This window comes from Molothrus aeneus, chromosome 4, assembly GCF_037042795.1.
Source record: "Molothrus aeneus isolate 106 chromosome 4, BPBGC_Maene_1.0, whole genome shotgun sequence".
Lineage (NCBI taxonomy): Eukaryota > Metazoa > Chordata > Aves > Passeriformes > Icteridae > Molothrus > Molothrus aeneus.
This window is the reverse complement of record NC_089649.1, coordinates 46510402-46529836: the sequence shown is the minus strand read 5'-3', so window position 1 is coordinate 46529836 and position 19435 is coordinate 46510402. Positions and strand designations below refer to the sequence as shown.

The 19435-nt window shown below is 40.9% G+C and overlaps 1 protein-coding gene across 2 annotated transcripts in view; it reads right to left on the bottom strand.

Annotated features, from left to right (window-relative positions):
* Positions 1-19435, bottom strand: part of LNX1 (ligand of numb-protein X 1) — a 79579-nt gene that overhangs the window by 27479 nt on the left and 32665 nt on the right. For both annotated transcript variants that reach the window (XM_066548430.1, XM_066548431.1), the window contains 2 exons: positions 7704-7945; positions 5966-6121 (listed from right to left, as the gene is read on the bottom strand). In XM_066548430.1, the coding sequence (XP_066404527.1) occupies positions 5966-6121; positions 7704-7945 (398 nt within the window). The remainder of the gene's footprint in view (positions 1-5965; positions 6122-7703; positions 7946-19435) is intronic.

The window sequence follows — 19435 nt, the reverse complement described above, 5'->3', positions numbered from 1 at the left end:
ACAGTAAGTGTGGCAATCTAAATATATAAAGTACACAAATACACTTTTTTAAAATAATAAGAAAATTCATAATTGCTTTTTCACCAAAAAGTCTGCATACATTGTGTGCAGTTTGATGAAAACTTACCATGCATATTTCATGATGATGCCATGTCTAGAAAGCAATGTCTTCAAATTGAATTATTAATGCATAGACCATACCCAGAAAAGGTGGACCCTGGTTTAGAACATGGTTGCATACAATGACTGGGGGCTTAGGAGCCCAACTGAAGGAACTCCAACTGAGTTGAGGGCTTGTACCTTTCAGACATATATACATCCTGTTGTGAGGCTGGAGTATCAGTTTTCACAGACTCCATTTTCCAGCCCTTACACTCTTATTTAAAATTCCCCATTTTCTTTGGTCAGGTTTTCCAGAGCAGGAAAACCCAGGAGTATTGCATACCTTTCTTTACCATTTTATATTTCCAGTCCTTAAATATTGAAGAGCTGCTGAATCTAGAAAGAAGGAAACTTTCTGTCTTGTTTTTGGTGATTCTTCCAGGTTTTCCCACAGAATGTTGTGTTTTTGTCACGGGGGGTTGTATGGAGCATTCTGAATCTGTTAATATAATAAAATGTCACCTGCATTCAGAAAAACTGTGTGGGCTTTTTTTGTCAAGCAGTATTCTCTTAATATTAGTGTGCAATGTTATCAATACTTTCACACATTACTTTATGGTAAACAACACAGGAGAGACCAACTTCGCCCAGTGAACTCCATTTATCTGGCACAATGTGGGACACTGAGCATTTGTTACTTAGTGGTCATGACAGAGAATTACAAAATTTAGTAAGCTTACTATTTTTCCCCACAGTTTATAATATTTAATGGTAGCATTCTTCCAGTGCTCAGGTTTCTGCTGACTTCTGTGCACATCATGCTCCTTCCAACAGTGCTGCCATGAGGGTAGCTTCTGCCTTCATTCTCAGGACTCAGTGTGACAATGTGCAATGTTTGCTGTGACTCTGGGGTCCAAATTAATCAAAGCTCACTGTAAAGAAAACTTGTATCTGTGGTTGCAAGTCCTCATTTAGATCAGGCAGCCTGAGTAATGTGCCAGCTCACCCCCACAAACAGGACCATCTGCAGCAGCACACATTCATCCTTCCCAGCATCTGGACACCAGAATTTAAATTAAGCTTGTGTAACCTAGTCTTGGAAAATTAATGTGTCTGTAAGTATCACATGCCCTTGTGCTGGTGGGGAGCTTTAATCTGCAAATTTTCCTTCCCAATAGATTTTCATTTATAATGCATTCTCCCAAAGGTTTGCCATCATTTTGATTTTATGCCTTCCATTAATTCCCCAGTGATGCTTCTCCAATGGAGGAACAGGTAGAAGGTGATGCCAGTTCTAATCTCTCTTCTTGCTTCTGGACATTCCTCTCACCAAAGGAATCCCAAAAGAGCTAAAATGAAACTGTTGATGAGTTGACTGTGTATCTAAAGAGTTGTGACTCTCAAATACAGCAGGCAAATTCATCAATCTGCAGTAGAGGAAGTGCTACAGAGACAATCTCTTTCTTCGGGAAATTGCCTGGCTCTTCGTTCCAGAGCAGAGTACTTTGAACCAGTTCTGTAACAGCTGCTTTGGGAAATCAGAATGGCAGCTGAATCAAATCTGAGAAAAATAGGAACAGTGTGGGATTTCTGTGAGGTGCAGCTTTCCTGAGACAGAGGTTGGGCTGCACTGTCTTGTCCTGGGGCTGGATAAACCACTTTTTTTTCTGCATACAGGGAGCCTTAATGCCATGAAATGGTTGATACCATCTGTGTTTCACTTACCTTCTTTTTCTTCACGTGTTTTTCCAAACACTGAAGTATTTATGTCATCTATCTATCTATCTATCTATCTATCTATCTATCTATCATACATATGTATGTGTATATATATCTCTCAAAAATAACAGGGGTTCACACTGAACAGTGCCAGAGGGAAGCTTGTTCTGTGTTCTGTGGTTCTGCCAGTGCCTGCTGGGGCTGCCTTGGTCTTGACTGCTGCAAAGCAATGCCAGATGGTAGAACTGCATCCACTATGAGACTGAGTTTGACTTTGAAAAACATTTGCCATCCTCAAGCAATCCTATATTAAATTTCTTTTACAATGACTTGACTGCAAAATGAAATCAATTAAAGCTTTTGGAAGTCAAAAACACAGTTCTTTTACTTGAAAACTGTAAGGAAGTTTTTTAAATTGTATCTGCAAATTCTTTGCTCCTAAAACATTAGCTGGTTCACAATTTGTATTTGTAGATCAGTTTGAGTACATATATATCTATAGTCCTTCTTGGAACTGAATTTAAGGTGTGAAGCCAACCTAAGAGCACAGTGATACAAATAAGCATAGCAAAGCTGGAGCACTCTTTGTTTGGAAATATTTTATCACTTAAGTAGATTGTCAAGGTCATTTACACTAGTAGATCTAATCAGAAAATATTACATCTTAAATGCATCAGTGCCTTAAGCATGTCCCTGTCACCTTCCCTCACATCTCAGAGTGAAACTCTTTCTTTTAAACTTTCTAAACTTCTGCTTCAGACCTGGAAAGCTATTTGTACCTGTAAATGCTGTTAATGAAATTGCTCTCAGATAAATATCACAAGCTTGGGTGCTGCCTACAGACAAATATTTCTTTGCACGGGATTTTAGAAATAACAAAGTATTAAAAATAAGAAAATCTTTACAGCTCCTTCGCCCTAAATATTTTCTCATTAGTGTTTGTGCTTTTCATTCACCTCTAACATTTTCTTTGGTTTGGACATTTAACAACTCTCTGCTGAAAATGCCACAAAAACAGAGAAAGAAAGCCTGAATCATTTAAATCTAAAATGAGCACATATAACATTGTTTAAACAAATTCATATTTTTTATAAGGTATAAGATAGCATTGGACTGTAACTATTTCTCTGCTGTAATTATAACAGAAACACATTTGATATTATACACCATATGATGCAATGTCCCTGGGTGTCAGTTTTTTCCAAAACCAGTTCTAGATTCAGCTTCAAGTTAAGAAGAATTTGAATGTTTTTTCTCCCTCATCAGAAACCATTATTTTGTCTTGTACCCTCACAGTCATATTGCAACTGAGCACTGGCTCAACCAACATAGCAGCTTCAGATTAAATGCACCCACACACCCTTAATGAAAGGTTGCTGAAGGCTAATACATGGCTACTTGTTGTGGTGTTCATTCTCAGAGCTCCTTTGACCAAAATACAGGCAAAACAGATTAAACAGAGACATGTGAATTAAGATGAGGATATTCTGAAAACTGGAATCAGATGAATTATACATTGAGCTTTGCCAGATGATCTCACCTCTCCTTTATCAAGGAGAGGTTATCAGCAAGAAGGGGCTTATTCACTCTGTGAGGCTGGTATAGTCTCAGCTTTATTCTGCTCATGGACTGACCAAACCTGGTGAGGAAAGTGGTCACCAGAGAGTTGATGAAGTGCTGCCGCATCTCCTGGGGCAATGAGTCATGGCTCAGTTCTTTTCTCAGATGGTCCCAGACACAAACCTGTGAAACTTTGGGAAAGGCAGCAGCACCTTTCCCACTGGATGTGGGGACCTCTGAAGTGAGGAACCACCTCATTCACTCCCACAGGAGCAACCCCATTCCCAGGAGAGTGGTGTGGCAATGGTGAGACAGATACACAGGGCTCCCTTTTCTTCAATATGTGTGACTCTCAGTGAGCACAGGGCAGAGCATACAGCAGCTATCCCTAAAGACTGACCAACAGCTCTGATCAGAAGTCTAGCTGCAGACTGCTCAGAGCAGCTGAGGTTTAAAAAAAATAAATAAAAGAAGAAAACATACAGAACTGGAGAAGAAAACCGGCCCCCAGCTGGCAGGATGATGATAACTGCTACAGAAAGAAGTACATTCATTCCCTCCTCGGAGAAGAAACAGAGAAAGCCTTTGAGATGCCATTACACAAAGCACCTGTTGCAAAGGACTGAATTGCAATCTTTGTTCAAGTTGTACTTCTTCAAGTTACTTGCTTGCATTTTTTAAAGATCAATTTCCAGAACTGTGTAATCAAAAGGCATTCTTTGCAAATGTAATTAATAAAGTAATTTAGGTACCCAGCTTCTGTGATCTCATACTTAAGAGTAACTGCTTATTAAGTAATTATATGCCTACCTGGTTTTTCCAGTGCAGCAGAATACATTTGGAAGTTTACAGGCGTGCTGGGTGCAGAGGAATGAAACCACAAGCAGAGCCAAGGAGACACTGACAATCCTGACACTGTCAGTGGGGCCCTGGAGTGATTGCCATTATACATCCCTTACAGAGACAACTACGATTTTCACTTGCTGGGAATGTAAAGGCCAGTGACATCCTCACACCTTTCTGCTAACTTCTGCTAACATCTGGACTGCACTGGGCTACTGGATAGGTGCTGTTGACATCCAGATTATTTGCACACCCTGGACATGAAACCAAGAATTCAGTGGAACTATTGTGTATATGTGTAGCTATATGTGTAGGTAGAAAGTGGTCTGTATGTCATCCTGAAGGGATGTCTTTTGGAAAAATATGAACTTGAGGCATGGAGATTTTTACTCCTTCTAAAAAAAGGCAAGCTTTTGCTCACAGTGAATTGAGGTGTTACTATGGAATGAGAAATCTATTTGCCTGCTCAAACAGAGATATAAACAACTTGTAAAATTTTACTTGGGAAAAAAAGAGTATTATTTTTAATAATAAAAATTATTTAAAATTATTTTTAAATATAGTAAAATTATTCATGATGTTTCCAGGTCAAGGAGTATATTCCCATCCCTTTTATGGAGAAGGTCCACAATTTTGAATTACCAGGTTTTATTTTGGCTCTGTCAGCAAGTATGTGAAGTAGGAGAGTAAGTACCACAGTAACATAGTGAAACTCTCCTGAAAGAATGAGCAAATAAAGCAGAAGAATATTGAACATGGTTCTCCAATTCACCACTATTCACAATGGCATCACAATGATGCTTGAAACTAGCATTTGGCAGCCTTTTGTGCTTATTTTGTGTGTGTTTCAATGAGAACCTGAATACAGAGCAAAAGGAAGTTGGGTATTTTGTATTCTTAAAGCCTGCATTCTGAACATTTGATCTGGGAAGAGACATGAGGTGCTGAGGCATCAAGCAAAGGAATAATAAGGTGAGTAGAGACCTTGATTAAGACATTGATTCCCACTCTATCATCACTTCCTCTTGATGCATGAATGCCATTGTTGGTTTCATAATTATGGTCCAAACTGATTAGTAACATTTGCTTATTGCTTTGAGAATGCCAAATGTTGTTACTACCTCCCAGACCCCTCATCCCTGACATACATCAGACAAACTTGCCTCTCCCTGCTGCTTAAGAGCAGAGCATTCTTACCTCATCACCTGCCTGGCTGAGGTAATAAAGGAGCCCACAGAAATGCAGAATAATTACAGTACTTTGCACTTCCATACCACCCTCCCACTGGGAATTTCCAGTGCTTCATAAACATTAGCCAAAACTCATTAAGTTCTTCTAAAGTATGATTATTGTGATCCATTTGCTTTAGAGGGACAGGCACGTGCCCATGGAGAGACTTGAACAAAATTACAGAGCAAATCAATGACAGCTCCAGTAACAGATCCCAGATGCCCAGATCCCACATCCCGTGGGCTAGATCCTGGGCTGGCTACAGCATGCAGGCTGTTACCAGAACAGCCCTACGTGAGGTCCCACACACCCCAGCAATATTGCCTGCCAGTCAGTAACATCTTTTGAAAGAAGAAAATAAGGAAAGATTGTGTTTTCTGGTTTGTTTGTTTGTTTTAATCACGCACAGCCCACCACATGAAAGGCACGTCAGTCATGGATCTCCAGCTCCCACGTGGACAGGGCTCCCTACCCCCTTTTGAGTGATACCACAAGATGAACAAAACATTACCTTCCTCTCCAGCAGCAGAGTTTCCAACAGTCTCCCTTTCCCGGTCAGTCTGGTTGGAAACAGCACTTCCACTTTTTGTCCTTCGAAGAACGCTGAACGCTTTGTTTATTTTTTTAAAAGATCTGCTTCTTATAGTGGAACGTTCAAAGTGTCGAGCTGCAACAGCAGGAAAAAAACCAAATCAGTACAGTTCAGCAGTTCTGCTCTAGAACCACAGCATTTCTACAGCCCCTGGCATATGATGGGATGTAACATCAACATCAGGGCTGCCTGTACTTCACCTTTGACCCTGAGTCTGCTGATACTTCAAGGCTGCACCCACCTGAATCTGGGTACAATCACCCTACCTCAGTCCCACACCCTCGAATTGCCTCCTTCCTGTCTGTTTTGCTAATCACATGGAAAAATCTCCTGTGAGTGTGGTAGCTTTGGAAAGAATAATCCTCCATCAAGACAGAATTACCAGAAATTCTGTGAAAAATACATATTTTCTCAGCTATACATGTTTGACCAAAAAAAGCTGGAAGTCATTAAAAACTCTTCTTGACAAAATCCATACTACTACTTCTGTCTCAAAACCTTGCAATGCTTCTAAAGCCACCAATGATTGCCAACTGTTCCATGTCAAAAAATTTAGATATTATCATCAGGTGGGAGGGATCAAAACCTCACATATTCTGACTCGGGTACAGCAATACAAAAGAAAAGTCATAATACTTTCAAAACATGTCACTCTTTTCCATCCTGCTAAAGATATCTTCATGGTTGTGGCTGTTCTGTCTGTTCCAGCTCTGCATGCTAGCCAAATATTGTAATCTAATAATACAACATTCCCTCAAACCAGACTGTGGCCTCTACACTCAATAAAACTGACAGATTCTGGTGCTCTCTTCTTGCACCCTTCCTTTCCTCACCTCTCCAAACCCTGGCACAACAAAAGGATAATGCTTCTCATTTCCTAGTCTTTCTTCATCCCTTCATCCATCTTCCCCATATGCAACTGGCAGCACACAAGGTGGGCTTTTTCCATTTTAGATTCAGAATCTTCAAATACATGCGTTGAACTCACCCTTAACACTTCTGACTCTGGCTTTGGCCAGGCCCCGTTTTTCAAACATGACACTCATCAGAAACAGGTGAAGTGTCACAAGGTGAAAGATCAAGGCAAAGTCTCCTGATGCAGCTTGTCCCTGACTGTTGTTATTTCAGCAGGACCAGCTCCTCCAAACTGCACCTTCCTAAGAAGCTGGCAGATGTTCCCCAGGCTCCTAAGGCAATTCTTAAGGGTTTGTTTTCCTGAAAATACTTGGCAAATGGGTAACACAGTTCCCAATAGGATTTTGGGTAGGTGCCCATGTCTGTGGGCATTACTTGGGCCACCAACATTTAGTGGAGACACATTATCCAGCTACACCATCTCCCCAGCCCATCACATAACATTTAATCTTCCAACTGAGCTGACTTACCTAAATAATCTTTATAAAGATTTGCAGTTTACATGTGTACAGCTAGTCCATTTTCAGCTTGATCCCACCCCTGGCCAAGACATTTTTTTCACCTCAAATCTATTGGGTCACTGAGTGCGCAATTTGATAAACCATGAAAAATGAAAGCTTTCACTTTCCCCACCCCTTTTTCTTTTTTTTATTTTTTTAATCCTCCAGTGACACATTTTTAACATAAAAATGAATGTTGCAAGGGGCTAGCAGGCTCTGAAGCTGCCATTTTTGGCTCTTACTCCGGTTGCGGTTGCTGCGGTGCAGGTCCCCGGGGCTGCTGCCCAGCTGGCTGTCCTCTGAGGTGGGGCTGAAGGCCGGGTTCACCAGCCCTGGCTCATCTGTCATTAAGGCGATGGCTGCAGCTGCTGAGAGCTCAGGGCCCAGGGCAGCCACTGCCAAGCTGGAGCCACGGTCTGGAGAGCAGTCCTGGGAACGCCTCTTCCGTTCCTTGGTAAGGCCATAGTGGGATGCTCCTTTACATCTGAGGAGAAGGGAGGGAAAGAGAGACATGATAGCAAGTTGTGTTTAAATGCTGCATACTTATGGACATTTTCTGGTTCCAAGGAAGCACTTGGAGTACAACCTGTGATGATCATGGTGACCAGTGAAATATGGTTGGAACAAGAGGGAAAAATGCCAGTGTGTGATTCAAAGGAGGTGAGTTACTACCTTACATGGGAAGAGCACTGCTGGTCAAGGAAAAATAGACAGCCTCAGCCTTGTGTATATTCTTATGTGTATAAATTGTTACTGTGGATGCAAGAGGACAAGAATAGCAGGTGGCTAATTAAGCCAGAGGCTACAATCTGTAATTTCCTACTTGCCTGTGATTGATGAAGGAGAGCAGGGTAAGGCCTGACCCTTCTCCGGATCTGCTAGTGAAATAAAAGGCACCTTTACCTAGTCCTGCCTCCTGAAAAACCCTCCCAGTCACCAACGTGGTCACATGTGGAGCATGGCACTGTGTCTGTGGAGACCAGAGCAAACTATGAAGGGAGGGCTGCAGGTGGGAGCTGGACATCTGGGGGCTGCAGGAATCCAGGCCCCACGTGGTGCCTGTACAGACCATTTACTACTTGAACTGCATCTGATGAACTGTTTTCTATTCAGCCACAGAGATGAAGTTGCCAACTCTGCTATTCCAGCTCAGCTGAGACACTTAAATAGGCAGGTCATTGCCTTAGCAGAGGAAGAGGTGCAAGTAGGGGTAGGGGGTCCCACTGACCCTGCAGCCTCACCAGGGTCAAGGAGGGACTGCAAAGCTCCCACCAAGGGGCTGGGACCTCATGCCAAGGTCCTTGGCCAGCCTGGGACTTCACCAGGTTGGGGACCTCAAGACAGGTTCTAAACTACTTCTGGGGGGAAACCCTCTGTTTCTAGTGGAGCAACACATGTTCCCAAAAGAGCTGAAAATACAGCATTATAAGGGGCAAGTTACAAACCTGCTTTGAAACACACTTAGTTATGCTTCCAACTGTCTGCTCTAGATTCACCCTAGACAGTAAAGGCAGGACCATGCATGGCATTTCTTTTTTAAGACTCATAAAAGAAAGTCACTTGAATAAAATCAAAGGTCACTGTACTCTTTATGAGTCAGTATTCAATTAATGCTATAAAATAACTGAAAAGACAGAGTGACCAAGGACACAACACCTGTGACTTCACCAGCACCACTTCTGCCCAGTGCCCACCCACTAGAACCACATTCAGTGCATTAAAAAAATAAAAATCTGCCTTTTAATCATAATCTAATGAGCTTGGCCTACTTTCAGTTACTATTATCCCTTTCTTCATGGTGAAGGCTAACTGATGACTTTCATGAAAGTGCCCTGTAGGACAAACTCACAGAAATAGCTGCAGAAACCCTTAGGGATAGAAAACTCTTCGTAATATATAGCATGCTCAAAAAGCAATGCATAATACATACAGTACACAACACTAGTGGGTTAAGTGTCACAAAAAGAAATAGTACACTGAACAGAAGACTTGGAAGAGAAGTGATTATGGAAGCACTTCCTGAGATAAAAAGATGATATGAGGCTATGTCATCGAGCTCTCTGTACCAGCTTCAGAGTAGCAGTTTAATTTCTATCATGGTACTGACTTTTGATGAGACAATTAATTAGAACCTTTTTTTGGCACTAGATTATGGTTTACCATCATTTACTTCATGCTGCTTCTGACAACTTTTATCTTAAGGAAGGAAAAAATACCCAAACCAAACTCTGTCATATTGATGCCACCGTGTAAGGGTTATGTATGTGCTTTAAGGCTTGGATAGGAATGGCTCTAACAGAAGTTATTTCTGAAACTTTTCACAAGCAAAATGAGGCATCTCAGAGGAAAGTACTCTTATGGAAGAGAAGATTGGTCAACTACTTCAAAAGACCAATGAATAGCTATTTGAGGCACCCATTGCAAGGCAAAACTGCAACAATAGTCATGTAAAGAAAGGAAGAGCTCTCCTGCCTCCATCACAGCAGTTATTTTTCTGTTTCTTTCCAGATTTTCTCACTTCCCGCAGAACCCTAAACTATGGCAGGATGCTCTCCTTTAGATTTCATGGGAAGCAGAAGCACAAAGGCCTTTTCCTCTTGCTACTCACCTAAACATCTTCATCACAGTGTTTTGGAAACCCATCTTTGACATCTGCCTCTTTTAGTAAAGTCACATTTGCTAATCCAGCCTATGAATGCTTGACAAAATAGTTTAGAAATAGTCTAAAAACCCAGCACAAAGAAGTGGCTTTGGGGAGAACTGTTTGCTGTTTTCAGAAGACAGTCTCTACTTTAAACAATCTTGCTAAGATTCAGAATATGATAAAAGATATTCCTACTCCTGTTTATTTAATTTGCCTGTGTTTTTCCCATGTCAGTAAAGTTTCAGTGGCTGATACTAGAACATCAGCCTTGTGAATGGGTTCTCAGATGCAGATATTTTTTTTATTTGGAAAGCTCTATGAAGATCAATATGAAGATCAGAAGTGGCTCTGCCCAAAGATTCCCAGCTATTTGGATTCAATCACTGCCAGGTGCCCATCTGCAGTTCACTGCTACAGCCTTCTCTTTCTGTGGAAATGCTCACTTGCTGCTGCTGGCTGCACTGCAGACACACAGTCAACAGCTTCATTCCAACAGCAATGAACAGAAGACAGCTACTTTGAATGTAGAGAGGACTGACACAGTTTAAGATGTGGCTTATTGGAGAAGACAAGTTGTCATGATACAAAGCACAAAGCATATCTTTCTAGCGCTGCCAGAAATAGTTAAAGAAGAACCAGAGCTCTTCAAGTATGATCACTGAAGCTATTTCTTAAATAATTGTGGCAGGCATAAATGAACACAAATCAAGACCTCTTTTTTCAGATTAACACAGCGTCCTTGAAGAAGGGGAAAAAAAATCCCAAGACCTCAAACTTGTAATAAAATTTGCAACAGCATCTCTTCACTTTCATTGTTTTGCTTGTGCTGACACTGCTGTGATAACAGAAAACAGAAGAGATGACTGTCTAAGTGGAATCATATTTATAGTGTTTCAGCTACATTTTTCCATATGGTTGGATTTGGCTCCCAGAAAAGAGAGAAACATAAAACAGCTACATGCCAACAGTAATTAGCTTCTCATTGTGAGTATTAATCACAATGCTGATTTGCAGCTGGAAGAGTGGGATACCTGATTAACATAGCCAGTCAGAAAGTGAACTCAGCACTGTCTGCAGGCCAAGGTGAACCACAGATTTATGTTCCTTCCCAGTCGTGCTGGACAGTGAGTACATCTGTGCAGCCGTGCGATACTGAAACAATTTGAAGGCCAAACCCCAGAGAGATAAACAGACATGAATAATGTGTGTTGTACAGTTTGTGCCATTAAAGTAGTGTCACTAGGTGCACAGGAAACTGAGAAAATAGTTTCTTCTGTTTGCATAGCCTCTTTTATGAAGCAGATATCTACTGTCTGATATTCTGGTATGAGCTAACCACTGGGCCATCTGAGAGCAGTGGTGGCTGCTGAAATTCCACCCAGGGCTGCAATTCTGGCTGGTATCAACACTGGCAGCCACAGGGCAATCTTTGCCCTCCACCCTGTTCCACACTTGAGGGACACTCTGCACTCCAGGCTTCAGGAGCAGCACATCCCAAGAGCCAGAGCAAGGAGATAACCAAAACCCTGTGGCAGCCTTAACTTGGTCATACCATTTGTAAAAACAGCCTTCAGTTAAACTCAAGGCCAACAGAAACATATCCATGTCATTTGAAATTCAAATTAAAACCATGGTTTGAAAAGAGAGTTCTCCTTGCAGCATCCCTGACTTGCACAGCAAAGGAGGAACTGAAAGTAAGACTGACCTCAAGGATTTCAATTACCCAGGCTGACACAGAAAAAAATGTAAAGCCAAAACATAAGCAAGGACAACTGCATGAATTTTTTCACCCCTCTTCTGGTGATCTAAATGAAACAACTCCACAGGTAAAAAATGTATGTATTTGTCCACAGCAGGGGGACTGTAACTAGATGATCTTTATGGTTCCTTCCAACACAAAGGATAGGATCATTCTATGATACTATGATTTATAATGCATGTGTTCTTAAAAATGCCCTGCCTTCTGTGTCACTTCACAATCTCTGCCTGGGCATGAAACAAGGGAAAAAAAAGTGAATCTGAAGAGTCACAGTGGTTGTGACCCAGTCCAGACACGAATAAACAGAGCAGGACCCCTCCCCTGCCCAGTTCCAGTAGTGTTCTCCCAACCTCACTTCCAGCACCCCTCATATTTTGGACTGCTTTGCTTTAGTGCAGAAGCAGCAGACACATTGTCAGAATGCAACTAAGAATAATGTATACAAAGCACTTAAGATTGCCCACTCGAAGAAAATACTGCATAATGGGCTGTCATGGCTGTTCCATAGCTAAACCCTGATCAGGGCAGACAAGTATGTTTCAGTTACAGTCTCATTGCAAGAAGCCTCATCTCTGTGTAATTTGGGGGTCCAAACAAGCTGGGGTCCAAAATATCAACACTGTGTACCATACCTCTGTTACACAAACTCCCTGAGTGCTCTAGCACCCATAAACTATCCCAGTGGAAAGGATGATGGAGAAACCAAAGCTGATAAACCAGGAGCATCCTGGATAACCTGGTGCTGATAACCTCGCTTGTGACACCCTGGTGAGAGGTTCCTGCTGTGCCTGGGAAGAAAGGAGGTACGGGGTTTAACTGGACAGGTTGACTCACAAGAAGGTGTTGACAATTCCTGCCCCACAGGAACCATTCACACTGTGTGTGCATTAGCAGTGACAGTGGTCCAAACATAACCCCAAGACCAACCACATGGATTTCAGGCCAAACAGTTGAACTCTGAAGTTTTCTGAAACTCCATCACAAGGAAGTGAAGTGACTCAATCAGTTCTTCAGACAGGGTTAACACCAACTCTTCTGATCTCACTTTTGCAACAGTGCACCAAGAAATGGAGTCAAATACGAAAAAGAAGCGAGGCACCTGAACTGCCACTAAATCCCATGTTACAGATATAAGCTAAAATGCAGCAAATACCCGATCTCCCATCCAGTCCAACCATACTGGTGCTGAAGAGGTCAGAGACACCAGTATCTTTGGCAGTGAAGGTGACCATTACCCTGCTGCTCTCTGAACTTGATGACATTGTAACATCCTTGCTTAGAAAACTAGCTTCTGTGAATCCTGGTCCTATGTACAAAATTCCTCTTTTTTCTTTTTCTGCTATGTAGGGAAATGAATTCTGGAACAGAGCACTTCACGGAAATTATTTTTCCTTGATACTTCTGAGTTCCTGCAAGGATTAACTGTTGTGTGAATGTTGCACATGGAAAAAAGCTTCATAAGTACCTTCTTTTTTAAAATGCATGTGTCTTTTCCACTTTTTATAAAGAACTGTCTCATGTCAAGAACAATCCTCAAGCTACTGTAATCGTGGTATTCAGCTATGGCTAGAAGGTCCTGCCTACATTAAACCTTACTCAATATTGATAAAGAAGGGAATGAGCCATATAAAAAGCAAAGCCTAAACTTCTGGATTACAGTTTCCAGTGAACATTTGCTGAAAGACAGGCTGCAAAACCCATATCTAAGCAGGCAACTAGAAATAGGCTGATCTGCACCTGCACTTGAATTTCATAATGCCAGCAGTATTTCCAGGTGCTTGTCACTGCTGTTCTGTGCACTCTGTACCCTGGCATTGATGCACCTGGGTATCCTCTCCCTGATGATCCCTCAGTGTCAGAAACTTGCCATCTTGTTTGGAGAAAAAAAAGCATATTTTTCACTTAAGTGGGAAATGGTCCCAGTTACTACTGCTCCTTCTCTTCAATAACCCGGTAAACAAAAGCCTTTTAGAGGCAGCTTCCTGACACCTGGGGCATCAGGGCTGGCTGGAAGGGCAGCATGGGCCTGTGGCATGCTCCCTGCTGCCTCTGCAGGGCTGGGGATCAGCAATTCCTTCCTACGGTTCCATAAACACAGCTCTTCTCAGTGTCAGCACAGAGATAGCTGCGATAGAAACTAAGATGAGGCAAATGGCTTCTCTGTCTAGCTGTCAGAGAGATTTTCTCATGTTATTTGCTCTCTATTGTCAGCCAGAGGCCTTTGCCATAGTAAAAGCACATGATAGATTTAGTGGTTCTGTATTTCTGCATTACTAGTCTCTAATATTTATAAGTGTCCTCATAATATTTATTGTATTAAGCTAAAGTTATTTAGCTTAAATACTTTCCCACAAGATAGGAAAATCTCTCACATATTGATCTGTTTCAGTTTAATTTCTGTATTATGATTTCCTAAGGGTTTTTTCCCACAATTTTTGTGTTAATGAAGACATCAAAATTCAATAAATTCTGGAAAACTACCTTACTAGCAAAGCCTAAAATTGTGCTTTGTCCTATCTGTAAAGATCTGACCCCAGGGAAGGGCTGTCATTTTCACAATGCTTTTGCACTAAGGTGCTGTCAAACAAAATATATTTGTGCATTATATAAGGAACGTGCACAGGAGTATCTGTATACTCATATTTCCATGTCAGCTACTCTGTATGAATTTGGGTCCACTAGTAGAAAAAGGATTTGTAGTTCTCATGGATTAAAAAGGTAAGGTTTTCTAAGAATATGAGGAAAAAAATATTGAGCATTCTTGATAATTCCAATTTAGTCTTCAGCTATAGTGACATGTACCCATTTCTGGGATTTGTCTGCTGAGAAGGAGGAGCAAGTGTGGTTCATCATCATGTTTGAGGCCCTTAAAAGTATTTTGGTGAAGTATTGATGAAGAACAGAACTGCAGCTCAGAGTTCAGACCTCACAGCTCCCAAAAATACCAATGGACAAAGACTTGGTGTCAGACAAAAATTGAACAAGCATTCAATAAAAACCAAATACCTATTTCATATTTGACTGCTCATACTGAAAAAGGGAGGTATCTCCATATTGCCTAATAGTTTTCAGTAGAGTTGAAAGAACTTGGAACACATTTTTAATCTTAAATATAATGTAGAGCTTAAATTTCACATGCATGCTAGCAAAGTATCATCTAACATGAGGTCGTGTTAAGGATTTTTCCCCCTTCTCTTTAAAACTCAAAAAGTTGTATTTCAACCACCATCTTGAGCTTTTATTATGAAATCTTTTAAAAGGCCCATTAGCCTCTATCATGGGAACAAGGAATTGGAAGAAATTAGGAAACAACATTGGTTGCCTGCAATTGCAGACAAAAATCATGGCTGGGATTATTGTGCAATGATCCCAGTTATTGTTGGGACTAAGTACAAATTGTTGGTCCAGAACATGTTATCTTTTTCTCTTGACATTTCTTTCAGGCTATTATTTTGTCACTGATGATTTTGAAACCACTGTACTGGTTTTTTTTTCAAGGTGGGATTATAATTTCAATTTCTAGTTTTAAAGCAATCCAACAAATTTCAACTGTCTTACATATAGGAGAAGGGAGCTGTAAATTGCTAGAGAGAGCTGAGATGGGCAAATTGGCACCCAGGCTTTTCAACTGTTTTTTACAGGTTAGCACACCTAGTTTTTGCTTAACATAGCTACTTCTTTAGAGAAGCCAATATTCACAATTGACTTCGTGAATATTGCTTTTGCTTCACCTTCTATGCCCTTTTCCCCCGTGTTCAAGTCACAAATGCTCTGAGAATGCACAAAGGCATCAGCAGACTGTTCCCACTGCTCACATAAGGTGTAGCCTTGAGTTGCTTCTAGAGTTGCCTCTACCTTTTCCAATACTGCCTTCAAATGTAACGCTTGTGGAGCACAAGTATACCTGGAGCTACAAAACTGAGGGAGTTAAGCAGGGTGGAAGACTGCAGTCAGTCTCTTATTCATTATTTACTCCTAGATTACAAACAAATTCACCTATGTTACTCCTAAACAAACATTTGTCATCAGAGAGAAGATACTGGCCAGACATACAGTACCAGAGTGATCTTGTGTGATACAAAACAGCAGCAATATTTATTTATACTGAACTTAATTAAAGACTGAAGCTCCCAAAGAGTGATCTACATATCTCATGCGATCTCCTCACACCAGCTGACACAAGAAAGAAAAACAGAAGTAGCACACTATCTCTAATTCCTGGTAGGTGCTCAGGTATTGACACAGCAAGGAACCTGTGAGTACTTGGTTAGGAGATTCAGAGCAAAATAAGAGTGAAAAACAAGACACATGGGACTAGCAGTTTTGAGCTGGTGAGAGCCTGTAAACCTTGTTGATGGCTTGTAATACTTACAGCATTCAACAAATAATACATTATTTAAACCCACTTATCCTGTCCAAGTGCTGTATTAAAGTACTGAAGTACTAAAACTTCTCTTTACTTTAGCAGAAGTGGAGCTTGATGAAAGCTTTACCAAGAGCTTTCATCACTTTTCAGAATTGTATCATTACCTATAAAACATACTTACAAGATTCAGCTTTTACTACTTCAAGAAGAGTCAAACTTGAACATTTTTCCAAAGGAAAATGAGAAAACACAAATTAGAAAGAGAATTTTCTTCATGGAAAATGTGGAATTTTAGCAATATTTGTACATTCTTCTATCTACAGAAGTTGTGGATGAGGGACTGATCACAAGTAATGTGTATCAGTTGGGTATTTAGAAAGCAACACAAGACCTGCCATGAGCAGCTCTGAGTTTCATATCTGCTCTCCAAGACCACTCAAAGAGCTAGCACTCAGCCAGAAATCTTGACCACTGATTTTGCCTCATACTAATAAAATAATGATAATACAACCTTTTTACATTAGGAATTGAGATCATACATAACAAAGCTGCAGCAGGATCACTAAAAATATTCCTAATTTAGAACATTAACTAAGCAATGAGCCTAGGGAAAATCACAGCATATATACACAAAGCCTCAAAAATTGCTGCTAAAATCAGGTTATCTGTGACAAAAACAAGTGCAAAGACAAAGGAATTCTTGAGGTGTTGCAATGCTCTTTCTCATATCCAATACACTCATCCAATACTCATCATCCAATAGTCTCAATCCAATACATTACATTTTTCAAATTATGTAGGTACACATATAATTAATATTAAGAATAAGCATTCAATCTGTTGACTCATATGCTTTTCACGTTTATTGTTCATATGTTTTTCACTTTTATTGTTCGGTCTTTTGATCACTGGATTATTTTCAACAGGTAAAACCAGTCTCCTGGAACTCAATATCTCAGCATTGTCTTTCCCTCCTACTATCCCCACCTATGCTATAAAAACTGTATGATGCAGTGAGCAAAATATGTTTGCAATGGGACAAGTGGGGTTGGTTTTTAACAAGGTTGACAGGATTAGCTTAACCTGAATTCTTGCAGCTACAGACAGAAAAGCCTGACAGACAGAAACTTTGTATTTACATATACTTAGCATGCAATTATTTTAAAAATAAAACTAATTACAATATCTGCTGTGTCACAGACTCAGCAAGCCAGCACTACTGAGAGCAGGTGTGAGGCTTCTGTTGGCAAATAGAAGTAACACATGCCCATAAGCCTCTAGATATAATAAAAAGAGAACACTGTGTTCAATTTCAAGATGTTTTCAACCCAGGACTTGGGTTTACTACTATGTTCTCCACTGGAATCTGAAATTATAGGAAATAATGGAGCTACATCCAGCAAATCACAAATGCTGTCTTTACACAATCTTATTCACAGAACATGCTGTGGACCACCATCCACAGGTCTAGCTCTGGCGGCACTTGTCTCTGACCACTGTGACCCAAAAGTCACATAAGATCCCTTCTAGGTCAGCATGGATATCTAAATTATACAGCTAACACATCTTGGTACATATCACACGCTAAACACATCTTTGCTTCCTCATAGGGAAGGTCACAAAAAAGGAGATCTCAGCACACCTCAGCAGTTGAAAAACCACAGAGATCCCTGTCAGATGCCTGGCTGAGTCTTAAGCAAACCTCTCTGCCAGTACAACTAAGTAGTTTCTTGAAATGTCACAAATGTTTCCCATATTCTTATAAAATCTGAAGTCTAATAGTCAACAAGGACCCCAAATCAGCCCTATAAGTAAACTACATTGCATTCTTCTCTTTTGCCCATATGATTAGAAGAGGGTGGATCAGAGGGACATCACAAGCTAGTTTTCAGAACAAATCCCCCCAGACCCATTTGGCAAGCAAAAATCTTCACTCTTTGTGTTTTATGAGTTCCACCCAGTTGAATATGAGATATTTCAGTGAGATATTTCATCCATCCATTAAAATAAACACACTTTGTGAAAACATTTAAGGGCTTCAGAAAGTCCAAATCCAGCCACAGTACAAGCATGGCTGGAATGTTGTTTATAGTCCCCTGAAACCTCACATAGTAGGAAATGCTCACTTGTGCTGTAAAAATTGTGAAAATTTCTCTTGTTTTGGAACACACTTTTATAATGGCTCTATCAGGAATACTTTTTACCTGAATTCCTTTACCCAAATCTGAAAAAAGCCCAGTCCACTCACCCTTCTCCCCAGATAGGCACCTACAGGCAGTGCTGTGTTCAATATGATGGAAAGCACCTGGGAGAGCACTGGTGTGGCTTCCCTCCTGTTGTATGCAGACCACTGTCAGTGGAGGGGGGAGGCTGGGGAGGCTGAAGGAGCTCACAGCCTCCTACCCCAGTTTTCAGGAGTGCTCTAACCACTAGAACTCAGGTTGGGATAAGGCTGAGTTCTGCTCCTCCTGCTGAAGCTTATTCTGAGAGGTGAGTTAAGCAAGAGGGAAACCAATGCTGCATCCAAATTAAAAACTTGCACAGAGGGAGGGAGAAACTGAATCCTGCTTCAGAGCCTGCTGTGGCTTTTCAGTTAAATTTGAGAGAGGTTCAAAGGAAAGGCACTCTTCTTTAAGTCCAGCCTGGAATGGCAATACTATCAAGGCACACAAGCCCATCCTCAGTCTGAAGCTGAAGAATTGGCCTTTAGAGGCTTCAGATACTGGCTGAGAACCTCTCTGGGAAATTGTGTATTGTTTTCTCAGATCACTGGGATTTAACTGGGGAATCAAGGAATAAAATACAACAATTAGAGTGCAAGCAAGAATTCAACCTTAAGGACAAAAGATGCCCTCAGAAGTGGGTACCATATCACCAACAACACAAAATGCATACTCCTGACAAAGAAAAGTACCATAAAATCATAGAAGAGCCTAGGCTGGAAGAAACCTCAACAGATCATGTTGTCCAACCTTTCATGGGAGAGGAAGCCTAGATGAGATTATCTAGCATCCTCTCCAAAATTTTGAGTGATAAAACTTTTATGTGAGGTGATTAACCTTAAGCATCTTGAAAACCTTAAGTGGTGGCAACTCTACCACATCCCTGGTGATGGTGTTCCGGGGATGTTGAACAATTGTACTCACTGTGAAAAAAAGTAGGAGAAGTAAACAAGTTTTGCCCTGTATCTTCCTTTAAACCAATT